At 39.5% G+C, this 22,421-nt stretch overlaps 3 protein-coding genes across 3 annotated transcripts in view; 1 reads left to right on the forward strand and 2 right to left on the reverse strand.

Annotated features, from left to right (window-relative positions):
- The window catches only part of bbs4 (Bardet-Biedl syndrome 4), a 148,428-nt gene extending 137,397 nt beyond the window's left edge, over positions 1–11,031 (reverse strand). The window contains exon 1 of the mRNA XM_042108792.1: positions 10,912–11,031. Coding sequence (XP_041964726.1) covers positions 10,912–10,938 — 27 coding nt within the window. The 5' untranslated portion in view covers positions 10,939–11,031. The remainder of the gene's footprint in view (positions 1–10,911) is intronic.
- Positions 390–11,051, reverse strand: pclaf (PCNA clamp associated factor). The gene is made up of 4 exons (XM_042108937.1): positions 10,912–11,051; positions 10,153–10,236; positions 9,857–10,028; positions 390–624 (listed from the first exon to the last, which is right to left on the reverse strand). Exons 1-4 carry the CDS (start codon positions 10,955–10,957, stop codon positions 588–590), a joined length of 339 nt encoding a protein of 112 aa, XP_041964871.1. The 5' UTR covers positions 10,958–11,051; the 3' UTR covers positions 390–587.
- A 1,349-nt stretch (positions 11,052–12,400) lies between these two features.
- ppib (peptidylprolyl isomerase B (cyclophilin B)) lies at positions 12,401–15,610 on the forward strand. The gene is made up of 5 exons (XM_042108898.1): positions 12,401–12,733; positions 13,847–13,960; positions 14,080–14,173; positions 14,721–14,905; positions 15,042–15,610. Exons 1-5 carry the CDS (start codon positions 12,599–12,601, stop codon positions 15,162–15,164), a joined length of 651 nt encoding a protein of 216 aa, XP_041964832.1. The 5' UTR covers positions 12,401–12,598; the 3' UTR covers positions 15,165–15,610.
- Positions 15,611–22,421: the final 6,811 nt, after the last annotated feature.

Below are 22,421 nucleotides of genomic sequence, written 5' to 3' on the forward strand. Positions count from 1 at the left end.
TCCTGTAATTGTTTCAGTGACCGTCTGAACCATCCAAAAAGTGTTTTCATACAGCAAACAAACTGGATCATGGTTCAGTTTGATCCGGACCGAGTCCACCTCTTTTGGTCAGATCGTGGTTCAAGGCACCTTTCTCACCTGCAATACTGGTTTGAAACAAACTGAAAAGTCTGAAAGTCCGGACCAAATAAGGTAGGAGTGAAGCCCTAAGTCGTTTTGGATCAGTGTCAGCTAAATAACGAAATGTAAATGATTTAGTGTCCTTTGTATAATATGTGTGACCATTGTGTCTGACAGTGTGCTATAGAAATAAATTTGATCTTGAAATTGAAAGTTAACATAGCATTGAACCCAAATCACTGCAAATCACTGAATAAACTACAAGGAAATGGAAATGTTAACTTTTATTCATACAGTATCAAAAGAGGCACCAGTACATTCACACAAAGATGAAAGAGAGAAGTGTCATTTATTGATCTCTTCATCGATAAAGAAGCTATGTACAAAAATATACAAAAAAAAAAAAAAAAAAACACATTACGACCCAAGTCATTTAAAATTGCTTAAAATAAACAGGCGTACACACTTCATTCATCCTCTTCATCATCTGACAGTGGTCTGGCTCTAGGAATGAAAAACACCACATGTTCACTTTCATCTTTTTGAGTCAAAGGCCTAATCCTATTTCTTCCCGCCTCGCTGTTTTAGAACCACTGTTGTACACAATAATATTCTAATTTTATAGCAACCACCTACAATACTTTCTTAAATAGAATCTGACATGATTTCAAAAGGCCATGGCTTAAAAGTGGTCAGACAAAAAGTTTATGAAGGGGGTAAATGTACTCATCTAATTTGCATATCATGACATCACTGGATGGCAACCACCTAAAATTATGCATCTTTCAATAAATACTAGATGTTCAACATATTTGAGCAGATTTATTTTCTACAGCCAGGGTAGTCTAGCAAATCTCCCTTGGCTTGCGAGCTGGAAAAATGAAACTTCTATCAGGCCAATCACATCGTCGGCGACGGTGAATTTCTGCGTTAATTACCTGCTACTTGAAAACAAAGATGATGGATGCTGCTGCTGGCGAACAGCAGGCTTTGAATCGTGACTCGAGTTAAGCTTTTTTTAAATTGGCAAAAGTTTGATCAACAAGACATCTAGCTCCGCTGGTGGGATAATGCATGGGACTCATTGTAGCCGGTTGTAGCGCTATCCTATTGCGTGCAGAGAAAATTTGAAAGACAACCGTTTATCCCGCCCCTCGGATTGAGCCTTGAGCCCGCCAGCATCTACGGTTGTGTGAGCCGTGGATGGCTGTGTGTATTGTGTTTATGTTGTATATTGTCCTGAGCTGTTGTCATGCTGTGTGATCTTGACCTGCTCATTTTTAGGTTACTACAGTGGTAGTGTGTGCTGAATGCGGCAATTACTCCCAGTGGGGAGAGTGGCTACGATGTAGCAAAATACTGGCCTAGTGTGGCCAGGGTGTGCCGGGTTTGGCAAAACTACTCCCAGTGGGGAGGTTGTGTGTTTGTATGTTTCTTTGTTACTATTTGGCTCAGGCTTAGCCGTCTTCATACTTTTGGTGTGATTGTCTGTTTGAACTTTTATTTTGATTTATCAATAACCGGTCATCTCAATCATTTACTTCCTTGTTTGTGTTTACTACTCTCCTTTTATTTAAGTTAACTAGTTACGCAGCCATATGCCCCTAGGCATTTTAACATCCAGGCTTAACAATGCCAAAGAAAAAGTGTGGCTCCCCTTCATAAAAGGTGGAATGCCACTTGCACTTAAAATATTTTGCACTAATCTGTTAGGCTACATTTACATTTCTTTACTTTAATACTGCAGATGTTAAGTAGGCTGCTACAAGTTGCTGCACATTGTTTATTTTTTAAATAACAATAATCAACAACAACAATTCATTATTAGGGGTGTCACGATTTCGATTTTATATCGAAATGACATTTCAATCTCGAACTTTGAACTCAAAAGCAGAATCGACGATGCAGCCACAGCCCCAATATCACGTCCAGCATGTATGCTAAGATGCACAAACTCACACGCACGTGCTGAACTGCGGCATCAATACTCCTCTAATTTTAGGCTGCAGCCAATTCAAATATACAGCCACTCTTGCTACTTTGAAATCACCGGTGTGGAAGTATTTTGTAGTTCATTCACGTCAATTAACACTAACTTAGCCTACTCAACTTAGCAAGTGAAAAGATGATCTAGGCTAGTTACAGTCCAAAATTACTTTAAGGCTTAAAATGCACATTGATAAGTACATATTCCATGAACCCTAACCTTGAGTCTCTTCGGAGTGTGCTGAAACGATCAAATTATCATTCTGTGCTGTTTCGTTTCACTATGTTCACGTCTCTGTTTAGCCTAATGTTTGTTCTGTTTACATTACAACCTCGCGGTTGGAACGGTTTCAAAATAAAAAGCGGTTTCAAAATAAAAGCCCCCGAAAGAGAAAACGAAAAGGCCAAAAAAAGTAAACAACATATAAGGAATGCATTAATAATAATATATAAAAAAAAAAAATCATAAATTGAATCGTGACTTTAAAATCGAAAATTAAATCAAATAGATTTAATTTAGGGATAGTTAGGGAAAGTAATGTTTAAGTCAAGCCTGATGCCTTTAATCTCTTCCTCATGGTGAGGTATAGGCTACAGTTTATTTCAGGGTTCCTAAACCTTGGTTAAGATTCAAATTCAAGGACCTTTCAAAGGACTTTTCAGGCCAAATATCCTCAAATTCAAGGACCTAATATGTCGATAAATTTCAAGTGCGGCATGGTGGCATGGTTAAATCATGTTACCTCAACAGACCATGGATATCTTGTCGCAGTTTTCTTTTACTTTTGGTCATGACAGATGTGGTAGGCCTATTCTATTTTTCATGTTTGGCATAAAACTGAGCGGAAATAAACTTCTAGATTTTCCTTGTTTAGTTAAACTTGTTACCATGAACCTGATAATTTATTCATCAATATGGGTTTGCTATAAGCAGTAAACACCAGTGGGCGAGTTACTGGACAAGTTACTTTAAAAAAGTAATTAGTTACAGTTACTTCATCCAAAAAATAACAACAAAAAAAAAGTTACTCAGTTACAAATTAAAAAAGTAACTAGTTACTTCAGAAAGCAAGTACTGCGTTACTTTCAAGTACATTTTTAAATGCTCAAATGTGACCCCATGCACCTCCACCCCTCTTTAGCGGAATTTAAAATACATGTGCATGTTCAATTATTTAGGATAAATCTGAGTATTATAATGAAATGGAGACTTACAACACATTATTAACAGAAACAATGTACACAAATCTAAGCTATTTTAATGTTGCTGTGGGACAAAGTGAGACTAGCCTCCAATCAAATGTCATGTATGTAGATATCAGAGGAGGCTCCTTCATTGACGAAAGGAAGGAACACCCTCCCTAAAATTTCAGAGAAAAATAAAAAAAATATATAAAGTGAATTACTAATCTGATAAATTACTGTTAATATTACTATTTGAACACTTTGAATGTACAAAATTGTTCCCCTAGGTCAAAATGCCAACAGCACCCCCTATCGCAATTGAAAATTACTGTATGGAGGAGCTTCCTCCTCAAGCCCCTCATTGAAGTCCATTATAAACGCCTCAGACCCCAGCGTCTCGTGAATCACGTCGTTTTCAATGGCCAAAGGAGGAAGCTCCTCCGTACAGTAATTTTCAATTGCGATAAGGGGTGCTGTTTTTAGCGGCAATGGTGAACCAATGAGCAGCTAGCTGCTCTGCAAGAACGTTATCTGCAGTCATACAGCTAAGAATCTTGTGTTGAACGGAAAGCTTGTTTTTTGCTCGTGAAATAAAGAGCACAATGGAATCAGAGGACAATGTCCATCTTTTATACATTCAAATACAGTGCGAAGGTTAGGATCAAGGCAGGAAGACCAGTTCCAAAAATTCATATTCCAAAATATATAAGCTTTATTGCAGACACAGGTCCAAGGCTAGTGTAGGCTACTGAATGCTACATAGTATGACAAATACTCTGGCTAACTGGTACTGTAACGTAAGCACAGCTATAGCCTGCAGCTGGCCCGTCACAAAACGTGGACAGTTCAGGGATTTGGTGATAAAACATTTTTGGATAGTTATGCGTTGATATAATCATCCAAGTTATGCCTTAACTCATTGAGTGCCAAAAACGTAATATTACGTTTAAGGGGTAATATTACGATAAGGGGTAATATTACGTTTTTAGCTTTTTTTTTTTTAAATTACGAAACTAGACACTCCAACACACTAAAATGTGATTTTGGGAACTCTGTGATGAATAGAAATGAAATATATGACGATCGAAAACTCATGAAAACGCACAATCTGGACATTTTATCATAACTCTGTTGCCGCTTTGGGTCGAATCAGTGACGCATGCACGTCAGGTCAAAACCAGGCCATTTTCGTGGGTCTATCACTAGGTGGCAGTCTCGCCAGTTCTCGCTGATCGCTTCCCGGAAAGTTTACAGGCAACACAACAATAATATATCAACATTTCTAGAAAAAAACAGCGATTTTGATGAAAACTAGCCACTGTTTAGGTTGGGATTTCTCAACAGAGGCATGTGGAAATACACGGTTTGCACCCACTGAGAGCTTAAAGTCTCACCTTTTAAACAAGCCATTGTATGTGTTCATAGCTATAACACAGAATATGCTGTGGCTGTACAAAAATTATCAACAATGGTCTAGATTGCTGGCACTCTAGGACAAAGCTTCCGAAAACAGCTTGGCATTCAATGAGTTCACTAAAAAATTGTTAAATAACGTTCTTCTTGTTAATATGTTCTTGTTTTCACCGTTCTAACTATCTTTGGATGGTAACATTGTTAATGATTGTTTCAGACCATGATTCATTCCTTTAATGACATCTTCAATAACATTTGCCTTTAGAGTATAAATTCCCACTTAGCTATTACAACCAGTCTTTAAATTAAAGCAATTTGGCTTTAAAAACAATAGCATGCTACAAATAACCACATTTAAGGTCTATTTTTAACTGGTAAATAGTTACATGGTTTTATAAAACAAGTGTCTATTTTTAGTATTATAGACTTTTCTGCAAATGTATGACATTGAGCAAAACCTCCAGACTTTCCATAATTTTGCACATTTGGAAAACAGTATTTCATAACTAGACCTACATATCTTCCCAGACCTAAATTTACATTTATTTACATTTATCAATTTAGCACTATTATCCAAAGTGACTTATATATTTAAATTATATTACAAAGTCCATTGTCCCTGGAGCAATTTGGGGTTAAGTGCCTTGCTTACATGCGGCCAACATACTCTATTGTTCACATGTGCCACTAACACCATCACAACCTCACATTTGCCACGAACACCAATCAAGGGCACCTTCCTTCCTCCGTTATTTTTTTAACCACCGGCCGCCACTGGTAGATATTATGTTTAGGTCCTATATAGTGGATCAATACAAATAACACAATATATGTTTTGGAACTTTTGATATTTATTGCCCCTCAAGTATATTGGCCGTCTATATAGTTCAAAAATATCATTATACACGGTAGGGCTACCCCTCCTCTGACCGTTACTTTGGCAACTAGTGCCCTGAATGAGACCGACTCAACCGTAGGTAATGGCAGCATATCCTCTACTACATACCTGGCTACAATTTGTTCCGTTCGGTCCGAGACAAACCGTGTGGTGGTGCCTTTAGGTCAAGCTTCAGTTGCTTAGGTTTTGTGGCACTGTCGGCCACTAATTTCGTGGAAGCATGCGACGTTGTAAGATGTTTGCGGAACACCGACGTGGATAGGCACTTTTGCATAGGGCATAATGTGCATTTTACGATTACTTTCGTTCCTTTAATTTCTTGGAGGGGACAGTAATGGCTATAGGCCCTACTTCCATTTAGAGCAGGGGTCTCAAACTCCTGGCCCGCGGGCCGCAAGTGGCCCAATTCTGGCCCGCGACCTAATGTCAAAATAATAATGTAATTCGGCCCTTGAGGGTATTTTTTAATTGCGACGAACAACGACACTGATTAAAATAGACGATAGATCCAAGTACAGTGACAAATCTCATTTGTACTCTCCTCCACTAGTTGCTAGACATCCAGAGCTTCGATTCAAGCCCAAATGCACTGCACAAAGTTTTCAGGAAATACTGGAATACGCGCGAGGAAGACGTGCATTTGTTTCTAATGACGCGGAAGCGGTGCACGTTTTGCACAAATTGAAGCAGAAATAGGCTTACACCAAATATTGAAAAAAAAAAGTTAATGTGTGATGAAGTCTTGGGTAGGCTATGTTATTCACCTATTCAGATTTTGAAGGAGAATATCTGCCTTTTGGAGTATGATCGATCGTCTATTGACAGTGATAAGTATATAAGTATAAGTATATATACTCTTTTGATCCCGTGAGGGAAATTTGGTCTCTGGTCACTAATCCGTGAATTAGTGAAACACACTCAGCACACAGTGAGCAGTGAGGTGAGGTGAAGCACACACTAATCCCAGCGCAGTGAGCTGCCTGCAACAACAGTGGCGCTCGGGAGCAGTGAGGGGTTAGGTGCCTTGCTCAAGGGCACTTCAGCCGTGCACTTTGGGTTTGAACCGGCAACCCTCCGGTTACAAGTCAGAAGCGCTAACCAGTAGGCCACGGCTGCCCCCGATAGTCACGGTGCGTCTGTGAATGGAGGTGCGTCTTTGCGTGTATACGATGGTGTCCACTAGAGGGCTGCATTGGGATTGGGTCCCACGGGACCAAACACAAATCTCGCGGGACCGGGCGGTTTCAACTTTGCTGCGGGCGGGAACGGGCGGCTTAAAAAAAACAAAAAAAAAAAACACTGCGGGATCAGCATGTAGCCTAGTGTTGTAAAATTGTGCTGCGGCTCCTTTAAAGAAGCCCTATGCAACAATTTTAGCAAGAAAGACCTTAACTCATTGAGTGCCAAAAAACGTAATATTAAAGGAACCATATGTAAGATTGTGGCCAAAACTGGTACTGCAATCACTTTCAAATTACTGTAGAGCGGTGTATCCCCTCCCCCTCCCCCCTGACTCGAGGTTGCCAACCCGGGTGCCGAAACACTACTGACTTTGTGATTAGTAGATAGGTGGAGGGTGGCGCATCAGGCCAAAACACAACAACATGACATGACAAAACACAACATCAACATCAGTTGAGGGCTGCAACTTCACTTTTTAAATGGCAATATCCTGGCCGGACTACAGTTGTCAGTGATATAAGTATTTGAAATAAACAAGATTTCTTAATGTCTAGTGACATATCAGGGTCCTTTTATGATTAATTGAAATACATTTCTTACATACGGTTCCTTTAAGTTTTTCCTTCGCATACGTTGAGTGCCAAAAACGTAATTACATTTTTAGCTTTTTTTTTTTTTTAATTACGAAACTAGACACTCTAACACACCTTATATGTGATTTTGGGAACTCTGATGAATGGAAACGAAATATATGACGATCGAAAACTCATGAAAACGCACAATCTGGACATTTTATAATAACTTGGTTGCCGCTTTGGGTCGAATCAGTGACGCATGAACGTCATCTCAAAACCAGGCCATTTTCGTGGGTCTATCACTAGATGGCAGTCTCGCCAGGTCTCGCTGATCACTTCCCGGAAAGTTCACAGGCAACACTTTATATTTCATTAAAAAAACGTTATATCTCCATTTCTAGAAAAAAACTGTGATTTTGATGAAAACTAGCCACTGTTTAGCTTGGGATTTCTCAGGAACAGAGGCATGTAGAAATACACGGTTTGCAGCCACAGAGCTTAAAGTCTCACCTTTTAAATGAGCCATTGTATGTGTTCATAGCTATTACATAGAATATGCTGTGGCTGTACAAAAATCATCAACAATTGTCTAGATTGCTGGCACTCTAGGACAAAGCTTCCGAAAACAGCTTGGCATTCAATGAGTTAATTATGCAGGTTGAGAGTCGTTCTGATGGTTCTACAACACTTTCTGGGTGCTTCATCTCCCTCTATCGCTTCTCCACGGAAAAAACGAATATGCAACTTTCTGAACCCGGACCGAGTAAATCCGGATGTGACTCAGCGGAAGTATCTAATCGCGCCTTGAAAATGTAGTCAGATTGTAGCTTCTAAGAAGATTGCAAAACGGACGCCCACTTGGCTTTGTTGCTGTTAAAATTGTAAGTAGCCTACCCTTGGGTGAACTTCGTTTTGTAATGTGGTTTGATAGTCTCTTGAACAATGTGTTTGCTCGACCGTTTTATTGTGAGCCCTGTATGTGTTTAGCTTGGTTTCTTGATAGCTAGCTTGCTAGCTAGTGGGGGTTTAGCGTAGCAGTCACTTGCTACCGAAGCTGCAGGGGGAGCTATGTCGTGAAAAATGCGAGCCCAAATCCAGCGAAAACCCAGAAACAGCGAAGGAATAACCAGACCAGCATAGGGCTTCTTTAAGAGGGCTCCGTCTGTCTGTGTGTGTGTGGGAAGTGGGTAGAGCAGGAATAGAGAGAAAGAGGAAGCAGACGTGTAGGCTATATGCGACAGGAGCAGAGTTGGTGGAATAAGTTTAAGTCTTGTAGGTGTGCAGTGTCCGAAATAAACCTCAGGCTAAAAGCCAAGCTCATTCATTTGCTCATCAGAAACGGGATTTTACCCCAACATTATTTTATAACGTCGGCCCTGGAGGTAACGAGTCTCACCTGGTTTTCTGACCACGGTCAGAAACGAAGCAATCAGGAAAGGTTAACACTAGCGACAGGATGGAGAAACAAACATCCCCATGAATCTCTTTATTAATAATGAAGTGTTTTCTCCTGCGGGACGGGAGAAGACACAAAATCAATGCATCTCTATTCTTGCGCGGGCATAAATTCTCAGAGCTTTGCGGGAGCGGACATACACATTGTGGGAGCGGGCGGGAGTGTAACACACACGTTGCCGGGGCGGGAGTGTAACACACTTGCGGTAATAGTCAGAAATTTAGCGGGAGCGAGATGAAAAAAACAGTCCCGTGCAGGGCTCTAGTGTCCACTAAGCTTACAATGCTTATTACCTTCTGCCCAACATAGCTGGAGGTGGCAGTGCTAATCATGATAGTGTCCGTAATGGATGTGGTACAGACAGTAGGGGTAGTAAAAATAGGGCTCTGAAGAACTACAGTCACTCGCAATAGGAACTGATTTGACCAGGCTACTTCATTGTAGGCCTATAATAATGGTTTGTGGTTATAGTAATAGTTTACTATTGTTGGTTTACATCTTAGGCCTACTGTTTTCCTGTTAATTTGTTATGTGGGTAATATGACAAAAAGGAAAGTAACCCTGCTCAAATATGTTCAACATCCAGTATTTACTGAAAGGTGCATAATTTGAGGTGCCTGCCATCCAGTGGCAAATTGGACGGGTAAATTTACCCCCTTCATAAACTTTTGTTTATACTCAAAGATTTTTACATTTACAGTAGGACTTCATCTCTGACCACTTTCAAGCCATAGCCTTTTGAAATGTTTACATAAAAATCCAATGGTGTTGTTTTCTTAACCTTGGCGCCTAAGTTTGCCAGGTTTAAATAAGTTATGAGAGGAAAATATTTTTGTTTGGTGTGACACACATACCTGTTTTAATGCTTTTTTAAAAAAAATAATTTGTATTAATATTTATTTTAGCATTATTTTACTTAGAAGCTAAGGTTGCTAGCACAGTTGTCTAAAAAGAGATGACAAGACTTGCACTTTCTGTTTGCAGTTGTGTTATACAGTATTTGGGTATATCTCATTTTGTCCTGCCATCAATTTAAATTACCTCCTAGGAGCCTTGGATGCACTGCTGCTACCAGCTTCTTCCTCCGATAATGGCAGCTCGTTCTCCTTCTCTGGTTTTCGGCTAGGTCCGCCAAAGAAATCCCCGATGCCCTTCTGCCACGCAGGAGTCGGCCTCGGGCACACAGGATTACCGCCAGCATACTTACTTTTGGCTGAATAAAGAAGGCATCGTCAAAAACAGCTTTAACTAGTAATAGTAGCTTTAATAGTATTGTGATTTTCTACAAATCATTGACTACGTAGTTGACAAGTAATACATGCATTATGGAAGCTCACCAGAAGCACTTGCTTGAGAATTACAGGATGCATTTGCAGAGCTGGAGGATCCAAGCGACTTTCTTGGTGCGGATGCAGCCACAGCTGGGCGAATAAATGTTTTAAAAAACAGAATGATGGGTCATTTCTCTAGCAGAACGCGTATAAAATGAGATAAACTTTGTCAATTTTAACTTAAATAACAAGTAAAATGATATCGGTAATAACTTAAACAATGGCCATTCATGGCGCCAAATTACGGTAATGTTAGCTTGTGCAACTTACGTTACGTGTTTTGGACCTAACGAAACTGGCGCCAGTTTTAACATCACAGCAACTAGGCCATCTCACCGTTTGCCGTGACAAGTAGTTAAATCCTTATTTCCTCCGAATTTAATGGCGTAACATTGAACAGACCATAACACATATCTGAAGCAAGTTAAGGTTAGACATGTGGCTTTCTGCGGAGATAAACAGTAGAACGCTAACGTTACCAAGAGCTGGTAGCAGACAATAGTAGTTGATGTTTTAGGAAATTGTTGAAGTCTCATGATAAGCGGCAATCTCCGCTTAAACTAAACAGACATTATACCGAGTCTTAGTGGGGGGAAACCACCAAAATACGCCAAAATACTAAGGGAGTGACCAGATATCGTTAAAGTTAACCGGCTCAAACAACTTTGCGATAACGTTCACGTTGGTTACGTTACCCGATAGAACTCGAGACATATAGCAGCTAACGTTATTGTTTTGCCGATTACAGGGAAAGTCTTAACTTACCCTTTCTGTACGTCCCAGGTACACCATCAGCCTTTGTACGAACCATATTCGAGTTTATGCAGGGATCTGCTCTAACGAAATCGCAAATTAAAGCTCAAGCTGGTGGAAAAAAACAGCCTGTGACTTTTCGGATTCCCGCCAGGGCTTAAATCTTACACTTGGGTAGTGTTCCGCCTTCACATAGTCATCTCTCAGCTCAGCCAGTAGGGGTTGGGGTTAATGGTGCGTTCAGGCCACCTGGGAATATCAGGGACCTCCCCTGTGATTACGTTGTTTTCCCACCGCGAGTGTTGATGTGCTTTGCCATGTGAACAACATGGATGCCACAACAAAGGTTAAAACTACGCTCACTAATCTCAAATAAACAACTGTATTTGTTTAAAAATATGGTGCAAGACGCTTGTGACAAAAGGATGCAGCTTTCAGGTGACAATAACGACACATTTCCAAGTTCACATTAAAACGGTGGGACATGAAATGCCACAGTGACTACGAACGAACTACAACGTGACGACAAAAGTGAAGATGCAACTGGGCAACTCCGTTAGCAAAATCTAGCCCCAGTTTCCCACCTCTTATTCCCACATGAAGTGGCGTGAATGATGATGGTTTCACTGGGAAAAGAGATTTTCCCGTGGCCATGAACAGTCGAAGTCATTAGGCATATTAGACTTGATGAAGATCTGCGCAGATCTGACTTGATGCGATGCATGCTGGGTTGAACAATGCTTTTACTGGCTCTGACCCACCCGTACCTTTCCGAACGTGCCTACCCCCGGGAAAAACTCCTCCCCTTACAAAGAGAGAACGCGGAAGTGGTCGTGTTTGAGTCTCTCCAGAGAATGTCTAATAAGGGGAGAACTGCCACTCTCGGAAAACTTCCGGTTTCTGAACTGGTTGCAGTTCCTTCTGTGGTTCCACATGAGGGCGTTCGTCCACGAGTGCAGAATGCATGGAGGTCTATGGAGCTGTACCCCTCAAAATCCACTTTTCTCGGGATATATTTTTTTTTCAAGTAATTTGAATATTGTATTCGAAAGGGGAGGCAAAGAAAATACACTTGGTGGAATATTATATTTTTTAAAGTCACTTAATTGTTCTAAAAAGCCTTTCAAACGTGTCAATGATGTCACTCATTAGCACAATGCTAGCGTGTTATGGGCAACAACGACCCAAACTGTAAGAAATCAAAAGGACATAAGTACTCGTTCATTCAATTTTTGACCTATAACCCATGTTGAAGTTATACAAATTACAATCAAATCTGAGATTTGTCAACGACAATCAGGTGAAAGAGACAAATTTAGCCGTCTAGCTCCATTGACTCCCATTCATTCTGCACTCATGGCGATCGCCCCCAGTGGAAATCTGGTGGAACTGCAACCAAAATTCGGTACAATGGGACTTAATACGGAGTGGCCAGGCTCTCCGTAGACGGGCTCTGGTCTCTCGAGCTTTCCTTTTGCCAAAGTGTTGTCTCGCTCCACCCTGATTGGATCTTGTTGCGTAAACGTGAAATCAACACATTCTTACGCGTTTCATACTCTTATTGGCTAGATGTGAACACTGTTTCACAGCTGGTCCTATCCTAGTGAAGATTTTCTTCTCCAGCCTTCATTTTCTCTGGTTCCCCCTCCTACTCAAGGCAGCTACAAATATATCACGACTATTTTATACCATCTTTTTCATGGTTCGAATTTGTGAGAGGAGGATGAAGTTTTTACTTGCAGTTACTATCATAGTTGGGTCGGTGGTATTTCTTCTCTTCCCAGGGGGTTCAGATGCGGATGAAAAGAAAAAAGGCCCCAAAGTCACCGCCAAGGTAGCAGCTAACGTTATTTGGTCAGCGACTCACTATAATAGTTACCGTTGGATGATTGTGTCTAACTAATTCGTATAAAATGCCCTCATCAATCGTAACTATTTAGGTAACGTTAATGTCAATGGACTAAACGTTAACTAGCTGGAGTGTATGTCTGCTTTATCCCAAGGTCTGTCGAGGGACCACTGTAACTTAGTTTCTAAAATGACGGAATTTGTAGTAGCTTGTAGGCCTAACATAGCTTGCAAGTTGAAAATGCAACGTCGACAAACGTTAAAAGTTAAGTTATCTGCCGGTTAACGACATATCTGCGGCCTCTAACATTATGGGTAACGTTAGCCAAAGCTGCAGCTTTGACTAACGTTGCAGAATTTGGACTCAAGTGTGCTGTATTTTCTGTAATCAATATGTTTGTTGAAACCGATTTATCGTTTGGTATTACGGTGTATGATCTGCTTTAGCTTCAGCATACATCCATGCAACACAAAGGTAATTTTAATAGGAGACCGCGACGACTGTCGTAAATCGCAATGTAATGTCGCAACGAAATGAGCCACGTCTCACTTGCGGCCTATGGAGCAGCATCAGTGGTGTCTGCAAAGATTGTTAAGGCGGAGCAAGATGTTTCATCAGGAGCCACTTCCGGGAACCCGGATCGCACGAGGGGGGGTCAAAATCCCCCTTTATGCAGAGCAGAGGCAGCGACTGCTCCATTGAAGTCTATGGGCATAGCTCAGAATTTCACCACATATGCTAAGGTCTTGGTTCTATAGAGTTAGGAATGTGAATTTCGGGCACGTTTTCATGATCCTCAAACCCTTCTGAACATTTCAGGTACATTTTTAGCATTTTTGAGCATTCCAGTCTGGAGAAAATCAACCTTATATCAGGTGTGCGCCGGTTATTTATGCAGCTGCTGTTGGCCGGTTGCAATGTACGCTCGTCAATACGTCATCGACACGCCTCTTTATGCAGACAGGATTCGATCCCCATTTCGCGCCCATAGACATGAACTACGACGAAGTATCTTGCTCCGCCTTAACAATCTTTGGTGTCTGCATGCCTATGTAAACTCCGACAGTTGTGTGTGGTGTGTGGTGTATCTCCTTCCAGGTGTATTTTGACATGAGAATCGGTGATGAGGATGTTGGAAGAATTGTAATCGGATTATTTGGGAAAACCGTGCCAAAAACAGTGGAGAACTTCATCACACTGGCAACTGGGGAGGTAAGTAAACGGTAACCATAAGTGGAAACAAAATGTTATGCCTTACAGAGAAATTGACATGTTGGATTAACGACAAATAGAACGCCCACTGAATGAAATACAAATTGTTTTCCAAACAGAAAGGATTTGGCTACAAAGGGAGCAAATTTCATAGGGTGATCAAAGACTTCATGATTCAGGGTGGAGACTTTACCAGAGGAGATGGCACAGGGGGTAAGCTAGTTTATCTTAAGATTTACTATTTTTTTTTCTACTTAATTTATTTCCGTAGGTCATTCCCTTCCCATTCCTTTCCATGACTTACTATATAATTAATTGTACAATATACCGACCAATGATTTCAGAGCAGCCGGGTAGCATTCAAGTATCTTTTACTTCTTGAATGAATAAATGGGCATTTAAATAAATGAATTTGGGCTACTCAAGCAAGCATTAAAGCTAATAACCAGATATATTCAAATTCTTCGTAGACATATTTGAATTAATATATTAATGTATAAGTACATTTTAAACTGACATTTTAAAAACTGAATTTTGTTAACATTTTTAACAAAATTCCCTGATCTTCCATGACCCAAAAATGATAAAATTTCCCTGACTTTCCAGGTCTGGAATAGACTTTACAAAATTCCATGATATTCCAGAAATTCCATTGCCCGTGGGAACCCTGTTCAAATGTGTAAACTGAGATATGGTAATAAAATGGCTGTTAGAAATGGGTCACACATTTAACAAAACCTTATTAACCTTGTATTTGAAGGGAAAAGCATTTATGGGGACCGCTTCCCAGATGAGAACTTCAAGCTGAAGCATTATGGACCTGGTTGGTTGAGCATGGCCAATGCTGGAAAGGACACCAATGGATCTCAGTTCTTCATCACAACTGTTCAGACTCCATGGCTTGATGGGAAGCATGTTGTGTTTGGCAAAATCCTTGAAGGCATGGTGAGTCAATGTATATGCACATATATTTCTATATATCAGCCTAAATGCTTGATGAACATCCATTTGGTCCTGCACCACAGCATTTAATAGTTTTCATGATGTTAAATGTATAAAACCTTATTTTATTTTTTAACAGGATGTGGTGCGGAAGATAGAAGGAACTAAGACAGATGGTCGGGATAAGCCCCTCAAAGATGTGGCTATTCATGAATGTGGCAAGGTGGATGTAGAAAAACCTTTTGCTATTGCAAAAGAGTAATTCAAGTGGAAAATGATTATTTCCCCCTCCCCCTGAGGTTGGGGGAGGAGGGGGGCGGTCCACTGGTGTTTATGTGCATTATGTACAAGTCTTATGGTCCTTTTTGTGGGCCAAATGCTGGAGTTTCAGACTAGTGGCAACTTCTTTACCCAGTAGCACATTCTGCAACTGTATGGTTTGTGAATGGACCTTTTTTGCCATATTCATTGAAAAGAAATGTTTAGTTTGTATTTGAGCCTGGTCCAAAGTCCAAAAGGTTTTTACTTAATACATGTTTTTGATACCACCATCATAAAATGTATGCCAATTGTGTAAGGATATTTTGAGGAATGGTTTGTGTGATTAAGATAATAAATGTGTCACAGGCTCATGTTAAGAGGAACGAAGTTGTTGTTCAACCTGTAACTGAAAGACACCTTAAAAAATAAATTAAAAGAAGATGGTAACGCTTTATTCACTATTTAACACACATAAAGGTAAGTACCACATGAAAGGAGCACTTGAACATCAATTTATTACCAATACATTATAAAACATTATTAATGGAATTGGACTTGAAACAGGTAACACATTGGTAGATACAGAGAAACTACGGTGCAAATACTAAGAAAAACTTCCACTATTAGTTATCAACTCCATTAAGAAACATGTTGTGAGTGGTTGCAGGTAATGTACTTTGTACGAAAGTAAGCAAATCATTCTAAGAAACACCTGCTGTAACCATTCAATTCCAGTAACACTTGTAGTTATTTAAGCGTAATATTTATGGGTTTCATCAGGTCCCTTTCCACAGGTGTATAAAATCAAACACTTAGATTATGAACGCAGCCTGCATGGTGCTTGATTAATACACCTGTGGAAAGGGACCTGATGAAACCCATGAATAGACCTTTTTCACAGCAGCCATTTTTTTTACATTTAGTAGTAAGTACAGGTGTTACTAAATACGTTAATGGAGACTGTTCAGTTTAAGTGCAACAGAATTAGAACCTTAATTAATGTCATTAGCAACACCTGGGCCTGCTGTATATTTCATGTCAAAAATGGCTGCTGTGAAAAGGGTCCTTTGGTAACAGCCCAGGTTTAATTATGTTACCCAGAAATTAAGATGGAACCTTCCAATAAATGACTTGTTCTAATAGTTGGTCACCAGTGAAAACCAGCGCCCCAAGTGGTTGCGTTCCTATCGAAGAGCAGCTCCAATGTTAAGTCCCATAGACCTATTTTAAAAAAAATATTGTGAAGCCAAAATCAGCGATGTTATCCACCAAAAATATTTTTCAGTGTCTATACAGTAATAATATTCTAACTGAAAATGTCGGACCCTATTTTGCCTTATTTAAGAAAATCGAAATTGCTCCTTTTGTTTCATAAACGAACTACAAAAGAAGTCACGTGACTTTACCCTTCAACGTTACTCACGGTAGCATGGTTTGTTTATTAGCCTGGTTAGCATTGACACTTAACACTTACAGCTAGCTCTTCATGTGAGTAGAAGCACAACACCAGTTATCCTGACATAAAGGTTATCACCACGCGGTTTACATCACGTTCCATTATTACAAAAATATGTTAAGCCAGTTAAGCAAATTGCGTATTGATCAGTTAGAGATTAAGCGCCCAAACATGTGACGTCACATGCAGCTGTAGCTCCTTATCACTGTGTTACGACAAAAACTCAAAACAACTGATCCTAAAAATAAGGTATGACCACTTGAAGCAATAGAGGTGACCCCAGTGCCTAACATATGGAAGGCATTAAATTAAGATCCCAATGTGCACCGAGATATATTTTTTCTAAAAAAAAAATCCCATCCACTCTGCTAAACTCTAGGAACGCAACCACTAGATGGCGATGAGATTACTTTCCCTCCCTATTTATAATAGGGGGATTCGACTTGATGTAGCCTGCGTTGTGTTGAACCTGCGCGATTCAGCCCTGCACACGCCCGGACTCGAACCTGCGAAACAGCAGCACCTCGGATCGGGAGGCGAGCGTGCTAACAATTGAGCCAATAGCCCAGGCTACTGGCTCGCATGCCAGCAGCACTCTTGAGGCGTCGGAGAGTGAGGTTTACCAACGTTCCACAAGCACAGCTAAGCTAGCTGGCATCCGTTACACTCACCCCCCTAAACCTCACTCCCGATCCGGGTCACGGCACCAATGTAACCTGCGTTGTGTTGAACCTGCGCGATTCAGCCCTGCACATGCCCAGACTCGAACCCGCGAAACAGCAACACCTCGGATCGGGAGGCGAGCGCGCTAACAATTGAGCCAATAGCCCAGGCTACTGGCTCGCATGCCAGCAGCACTCTTGAGGCGTCGGAGAGTGAGGTTTACCAACATTCCACAAGCACAGCTAAGCTAGCTGGCATCCGTTACATTAAGCTGACTGCATAACATGATTATTTCTGAGATTCTGATACGTTTTCAACCATGACACATGCACAATTCCGGTTCTACATCAAGTCGAATCCCCCTAATGTGTTTCTTCCATTTCCCTAACATCCACAGGAGCGGTTCCATCATGGAACATCTTAAATACTGGGACCTTTTTGCTGATGTTTTTACAGTTTACGCAATAAGTAGCAGAAACCACACTGTAAAATGAAGTCGTTTGTTTTTTACCTAGGTTTTCCCTTTCCCATGCAATCAGCATAATGTTACCATGTATGTTCTGCAACATTATCAAGTTTTGTGATTAGGTTAGATGAAACATGACTATGACATGAAACCATACTGTAAAAAAAGGGCGTCCGACACTTAGCCTACATTTAATCAAAGCTACAGCATTTACATTTTAGCAGATGCTTTTATCCAAAGCGACACATATGTCAATTACATTATGGAACGTTGTCTCGGAGCAACTTGGGGTTAAGTGCCTAGCTCAAGGGCACAATGATGGAAGCTGGGTATTGAATCTACAACTTTTCAGGCTACTGCATACTAGCCCTGCTCCTTAACCGCTATGCTACCACCGCTACAAAAAAAAAAGAAAAACTGCAAAACACAACATTTTACTCAGTAGCGAAGCTTAAATTGTATTGTAAAATGAAGCCCAGTTTCTGTGGTATTTACAGGCTTTTACCATACAAAACATACATTTATGAGTTAGATGATTCAATTTTCCATTAAAGCAACATTTATACCATGGGTACATATTCCACATGGTGGCTAAAATATTTTAGAGTAACTATTTTAGATGAAGCAAGTTGAAATAAAGTAAGCTATTTTCTCATTGTAAACATGCATTCCATTGCCCTTGTTGATATCAGGGTCATATCAAACCACCCAATTTGAGCAAGAGTTCATAGGTCTTAGGTCATAGAATGTTTCTCAAATCTGGTATCACTAATAGTTTTGAAACTACAACCTATTGAAATGTGAAGTAATGTTAAGCATTTTTGTAACCAAGCCTTTTTGTCCAACTTCCAACATTAATACTCATATTATGAGTATTCATATTATACTTCTTTTTCAACAAGTCAAAATAGAACAATGAGTTGCTCAAAACATGTCCCTGAAGCTGTTTGCAAACAATTCCCCTCAGATTACACATTATCAGCAGCTCCATTCTTGCCAGTTCCAGTCCCTTTCAGAATAGGGCCTATTGCCTTAAATCAGTGTTTCTCAAAGTGTGGTCCGCAAGCTATCCCTAGTGGTCCGCAAGCAGACGTGGTAAAATATAATATAGATTAGTTGTTTGTAATGTTGAACCAACTTGTATGTAGTCTAAATCCAAACAGTTCTGCAACACTGCCTATGTAAGATATGCCTATTTAAATCATATGAATCATCTGAAAGCAAGGTGCAAAGATAAAGATGTTTCCATTGATTATTTAATAAGAGTATGAATCATTTTGGACATGTCATTTTTCATACCATTTGTAAAAAAGATAAACGCTTCTTTTTTGATTCCATGTTTGTCCCACATTGTCTTGCAACCTTTTTGCATGTGATAGGGTCATTTTCAGTTGGAACAAAAATATTGTTAAAGAGAAAATCAACATTAAATCAATATTTGCCAGGGGTATGAATAACTGTATATCCCTACAGGGGTATGTTCTTAACATATATCTGTATATATAGAAAATAAAATGTTTTGGTCACTTTGGTCTATGTAAATTATCTGAATGTTGCATAGATGCCTATTTGACACAGTATCAATAAAGGAGCTTAACAACAGCTCCAGTTTTTTTTTTTCCAGATCACTTTTGCATACACACGGATAAATGATAATATAAGATATATACAGGGTGTTCACAGGGTTTTAAAAAGTAAATTAATTTAACAAAAATTAAGGCCATTAAAAGGTATTAAAATGTAGTAATCGTGATTTTACGAGGTATTACGTTTTTGTAACTATTTTTTTAAACAATGACTATCCAAATGGCTGCTCCTAGACTGTGATCCCCACAGCAAAATCTTCACTTGATCAGTAGGCTAGCCTAATATTTATGGGCGAGCCCAACTTTCACTTGCACGTTGGAATGTTCCAGAGCTAAAACATTTCAACAATAGGGTCTTTTTCCAAAAGCTAACAGGTTCAAACAGTTGTCTGAGAGCATAATCACGTTCATTGGTGCATTTTTAAGCAAGACAGTTTGCTTTAACACCAAATTGTCTTACAATGCAAGTGACCAGGGCAAAGACACATAAAAACAAACTATTTTTCACCACCACAGACAATGTTCAAAACAGAATGACACTTCTGTGGTAGTGTGGTGAGGTTCTCTACAGACAAGTTGAACTTTCTAAACGTTGTAAGTTGTAACGGTGGCGTCTGAGACAAGAAAAAGAAAATGATCATGTTGGGCGCCAGGCAGCGATAAACTGCTGTGTCAATATTTAGACCCCGTCACCCTTCCCATTTTAAGGTTTACAAGAAAAGAAACACAACACAGCTTATGATTTTCAAACAGGTAATGCAGTGTATTAAACCAAAATGTCATGTTCCCGGACGTCTGTGACACCGACAATAGTTCAATAGATCAAAACAATTAAACACTATGTCTACGGCGACACACACTTAACAAAACAATAAAACAGAAAACAAACAAATGAAAACGAGCGGCCTAGCTTGCAGGCTGGTGGCAAGAGCGTTTGCGCATAGTGGCGGATTTAGCAAATTGGGGGCTCAAGGCGAAGGTATGTATGCCCCCCCCCCCATCCAATCTTTAAAAGAGAAAACCCTTTAAACCCTACATACACTTCTTTACTACAAAATAAAGATGTAAAGCAGAGAACTATGCTAACCACATTACTTAGCTAACTTAGCTAATCGTTTTTAGCAGTTATGCTAAAAATGCTAACTATGCTAACCACATTACTTAGCTAACATAGCTAATCATTTTTAGCAGTTTTGCTAAAAATGTTAACTAACATGCTAACATGTTAGCATGCTAACCATGCTAACTAGCTACAGTGGGTAGGAGTCATAGTTGATGACAAGTAACAGTTACAATGGCTGAACAGTTAAAAAGTTCAGTAGTTTAAAGGGTTAAATTGTTTTAACAGTAAAATATTATAGTGAGGACTTTTATTTTGAAACAGTTTTTGGCAGAGGAAGCAGTTGAACAGGATGTGTAGTCTTAATAGGGCCAGTTTGTATGCTTAAAGCCTGAGACTGGCAGTTGGTCCAGGTGGCCTGAACACCTGCCATAGGATTCTAATTGCTGTGATGTCATAAAGGCCCAATGTTAAGTCAATGGGGAAATTTGGAGTAGTTTTGAATTAATAGTTTAAAAAGTATAAAAGTTACAAAGTTGAAAAATACATAGCCCCTATGTCACAAGTAAGACCTACGTAACAAAGTTTGAATGAAGTTTCTACGTTAAACGGTTGAAGCTGCATTAAACGCGTTAGAAGAAGAAGTATAACTAGAAAAGCATTTCCTGAAGGAAATACAGTGCATGAAAATGCAAACAATATGATGTCAAATATCATACAGAGTAAAAACAAACTATATTGGTTGCTAGGTAGATGAGGTTTAATATAGTTGGAATGACTGAACAGTTAAATAGGTGGATAGTTTATATAGGTAAATGATTTACTTGGTAGATAAGGTTTAATATAGGTGGAATGATTGAACGGTTAAATAAGTGGATACTTTAAATGGTTAAATTATTTAGGTAGATAGTTGACGATAACTGACACTTGGAATGGCTCTAATGTTTGCTAGCAGTTATGCTAACTATGTTAACAAAGATAATAATGTTAACCAAGTTACTATGCTAACTAGCATGCTAACAATGTTAAAATGCTAAGTATGTTAACCATGTTACTTAGCTGACTTAGCTCATCATTTTAAGCAGTTTTGCTAAAAATGCTAACTAGCATGCTAACCATGTGACTTAGCTAACTTAGCTAATCATTTTAAGCAGTTTTGCTAAAAATGCTAACTAGCATGCTAACATGCTAACTATGCTAACCATGTTACTTAGTTAACTTAGCTAATCATTTTAAGCAGTTTTGCTTAAAATGCTAACTAGCATGCTAACATGCTAGCATGCTAACTATGCTAACCATGTGACTTAGCTAATCATTTTTAGCAGTTTTGCTAAAAATGCTAACTAGCATGCTAACAATGCTAACCATGTGACTTAGCTAACTTAGCTAATAATTTTAAGCAGTTTTGCTAAAAATGCTAACTAGCATGCTAGCATGCTAACTATGCTAACCATGTGACTTAGCTAACTAGCTACAGTGGGTAGGAGTCATAGTTGATGACAAGTAACAGTTACAATGGCTAAACAGTTAAAAAGTTCAGTAGTTTAAAGGGTTAAATTGTTTAACAGTAAAATATTATAGTGAGGACTTTTATTTTGAAACAGTTTTTGGCAGAGGAAGCAGTTGAACAGGATGTGTAGTCTTAATAGGGCCAGTTTGTATGCTTAAAGCCTGAGACTGGCAGTTGGTCCAGGTGGCCCGAACACCTGCCATAGGATTCTAATTGCTTAACGGCTCTATTGTGATGTCATCAGCCCATGTTAAGTCTATGGGGAAATTTTGATTAGTTTTTAATTAATAGTTTAAAAAGTATAAAAGTTACAAAGATGAAAAATACATAGCACCCATGTCCTAAGTAAGACCTACGTAACATAGTTTGAATGAAGTTTCTACGTTAAACGGTTGAAGCTGCATTAAGTGCGTTAGAAGAAGAAGAATAATAAAATGCCTTGGAAGAACAGTACAGTGCATTTTCATGCACTGTAATAAGAAGAAGAAGAACTAGAAAAGCATTTCCTGAAGGAAAT

The sequence above is a fragment of the Alosa sapidissima genome, chromosome 11, assembly GCF_018492685.1.
Source record: "Alosa sapidissima isolate fAloSap1 chromosome 11, fAloSap1.pri, whole genome shotgun sequence".
Lineage (NCBI taxonomy): Eukaryota > Metazoa > Chordata > Actinopteri > Clupeiformes > Clupeidae > Alosa > Alosa sapidissima.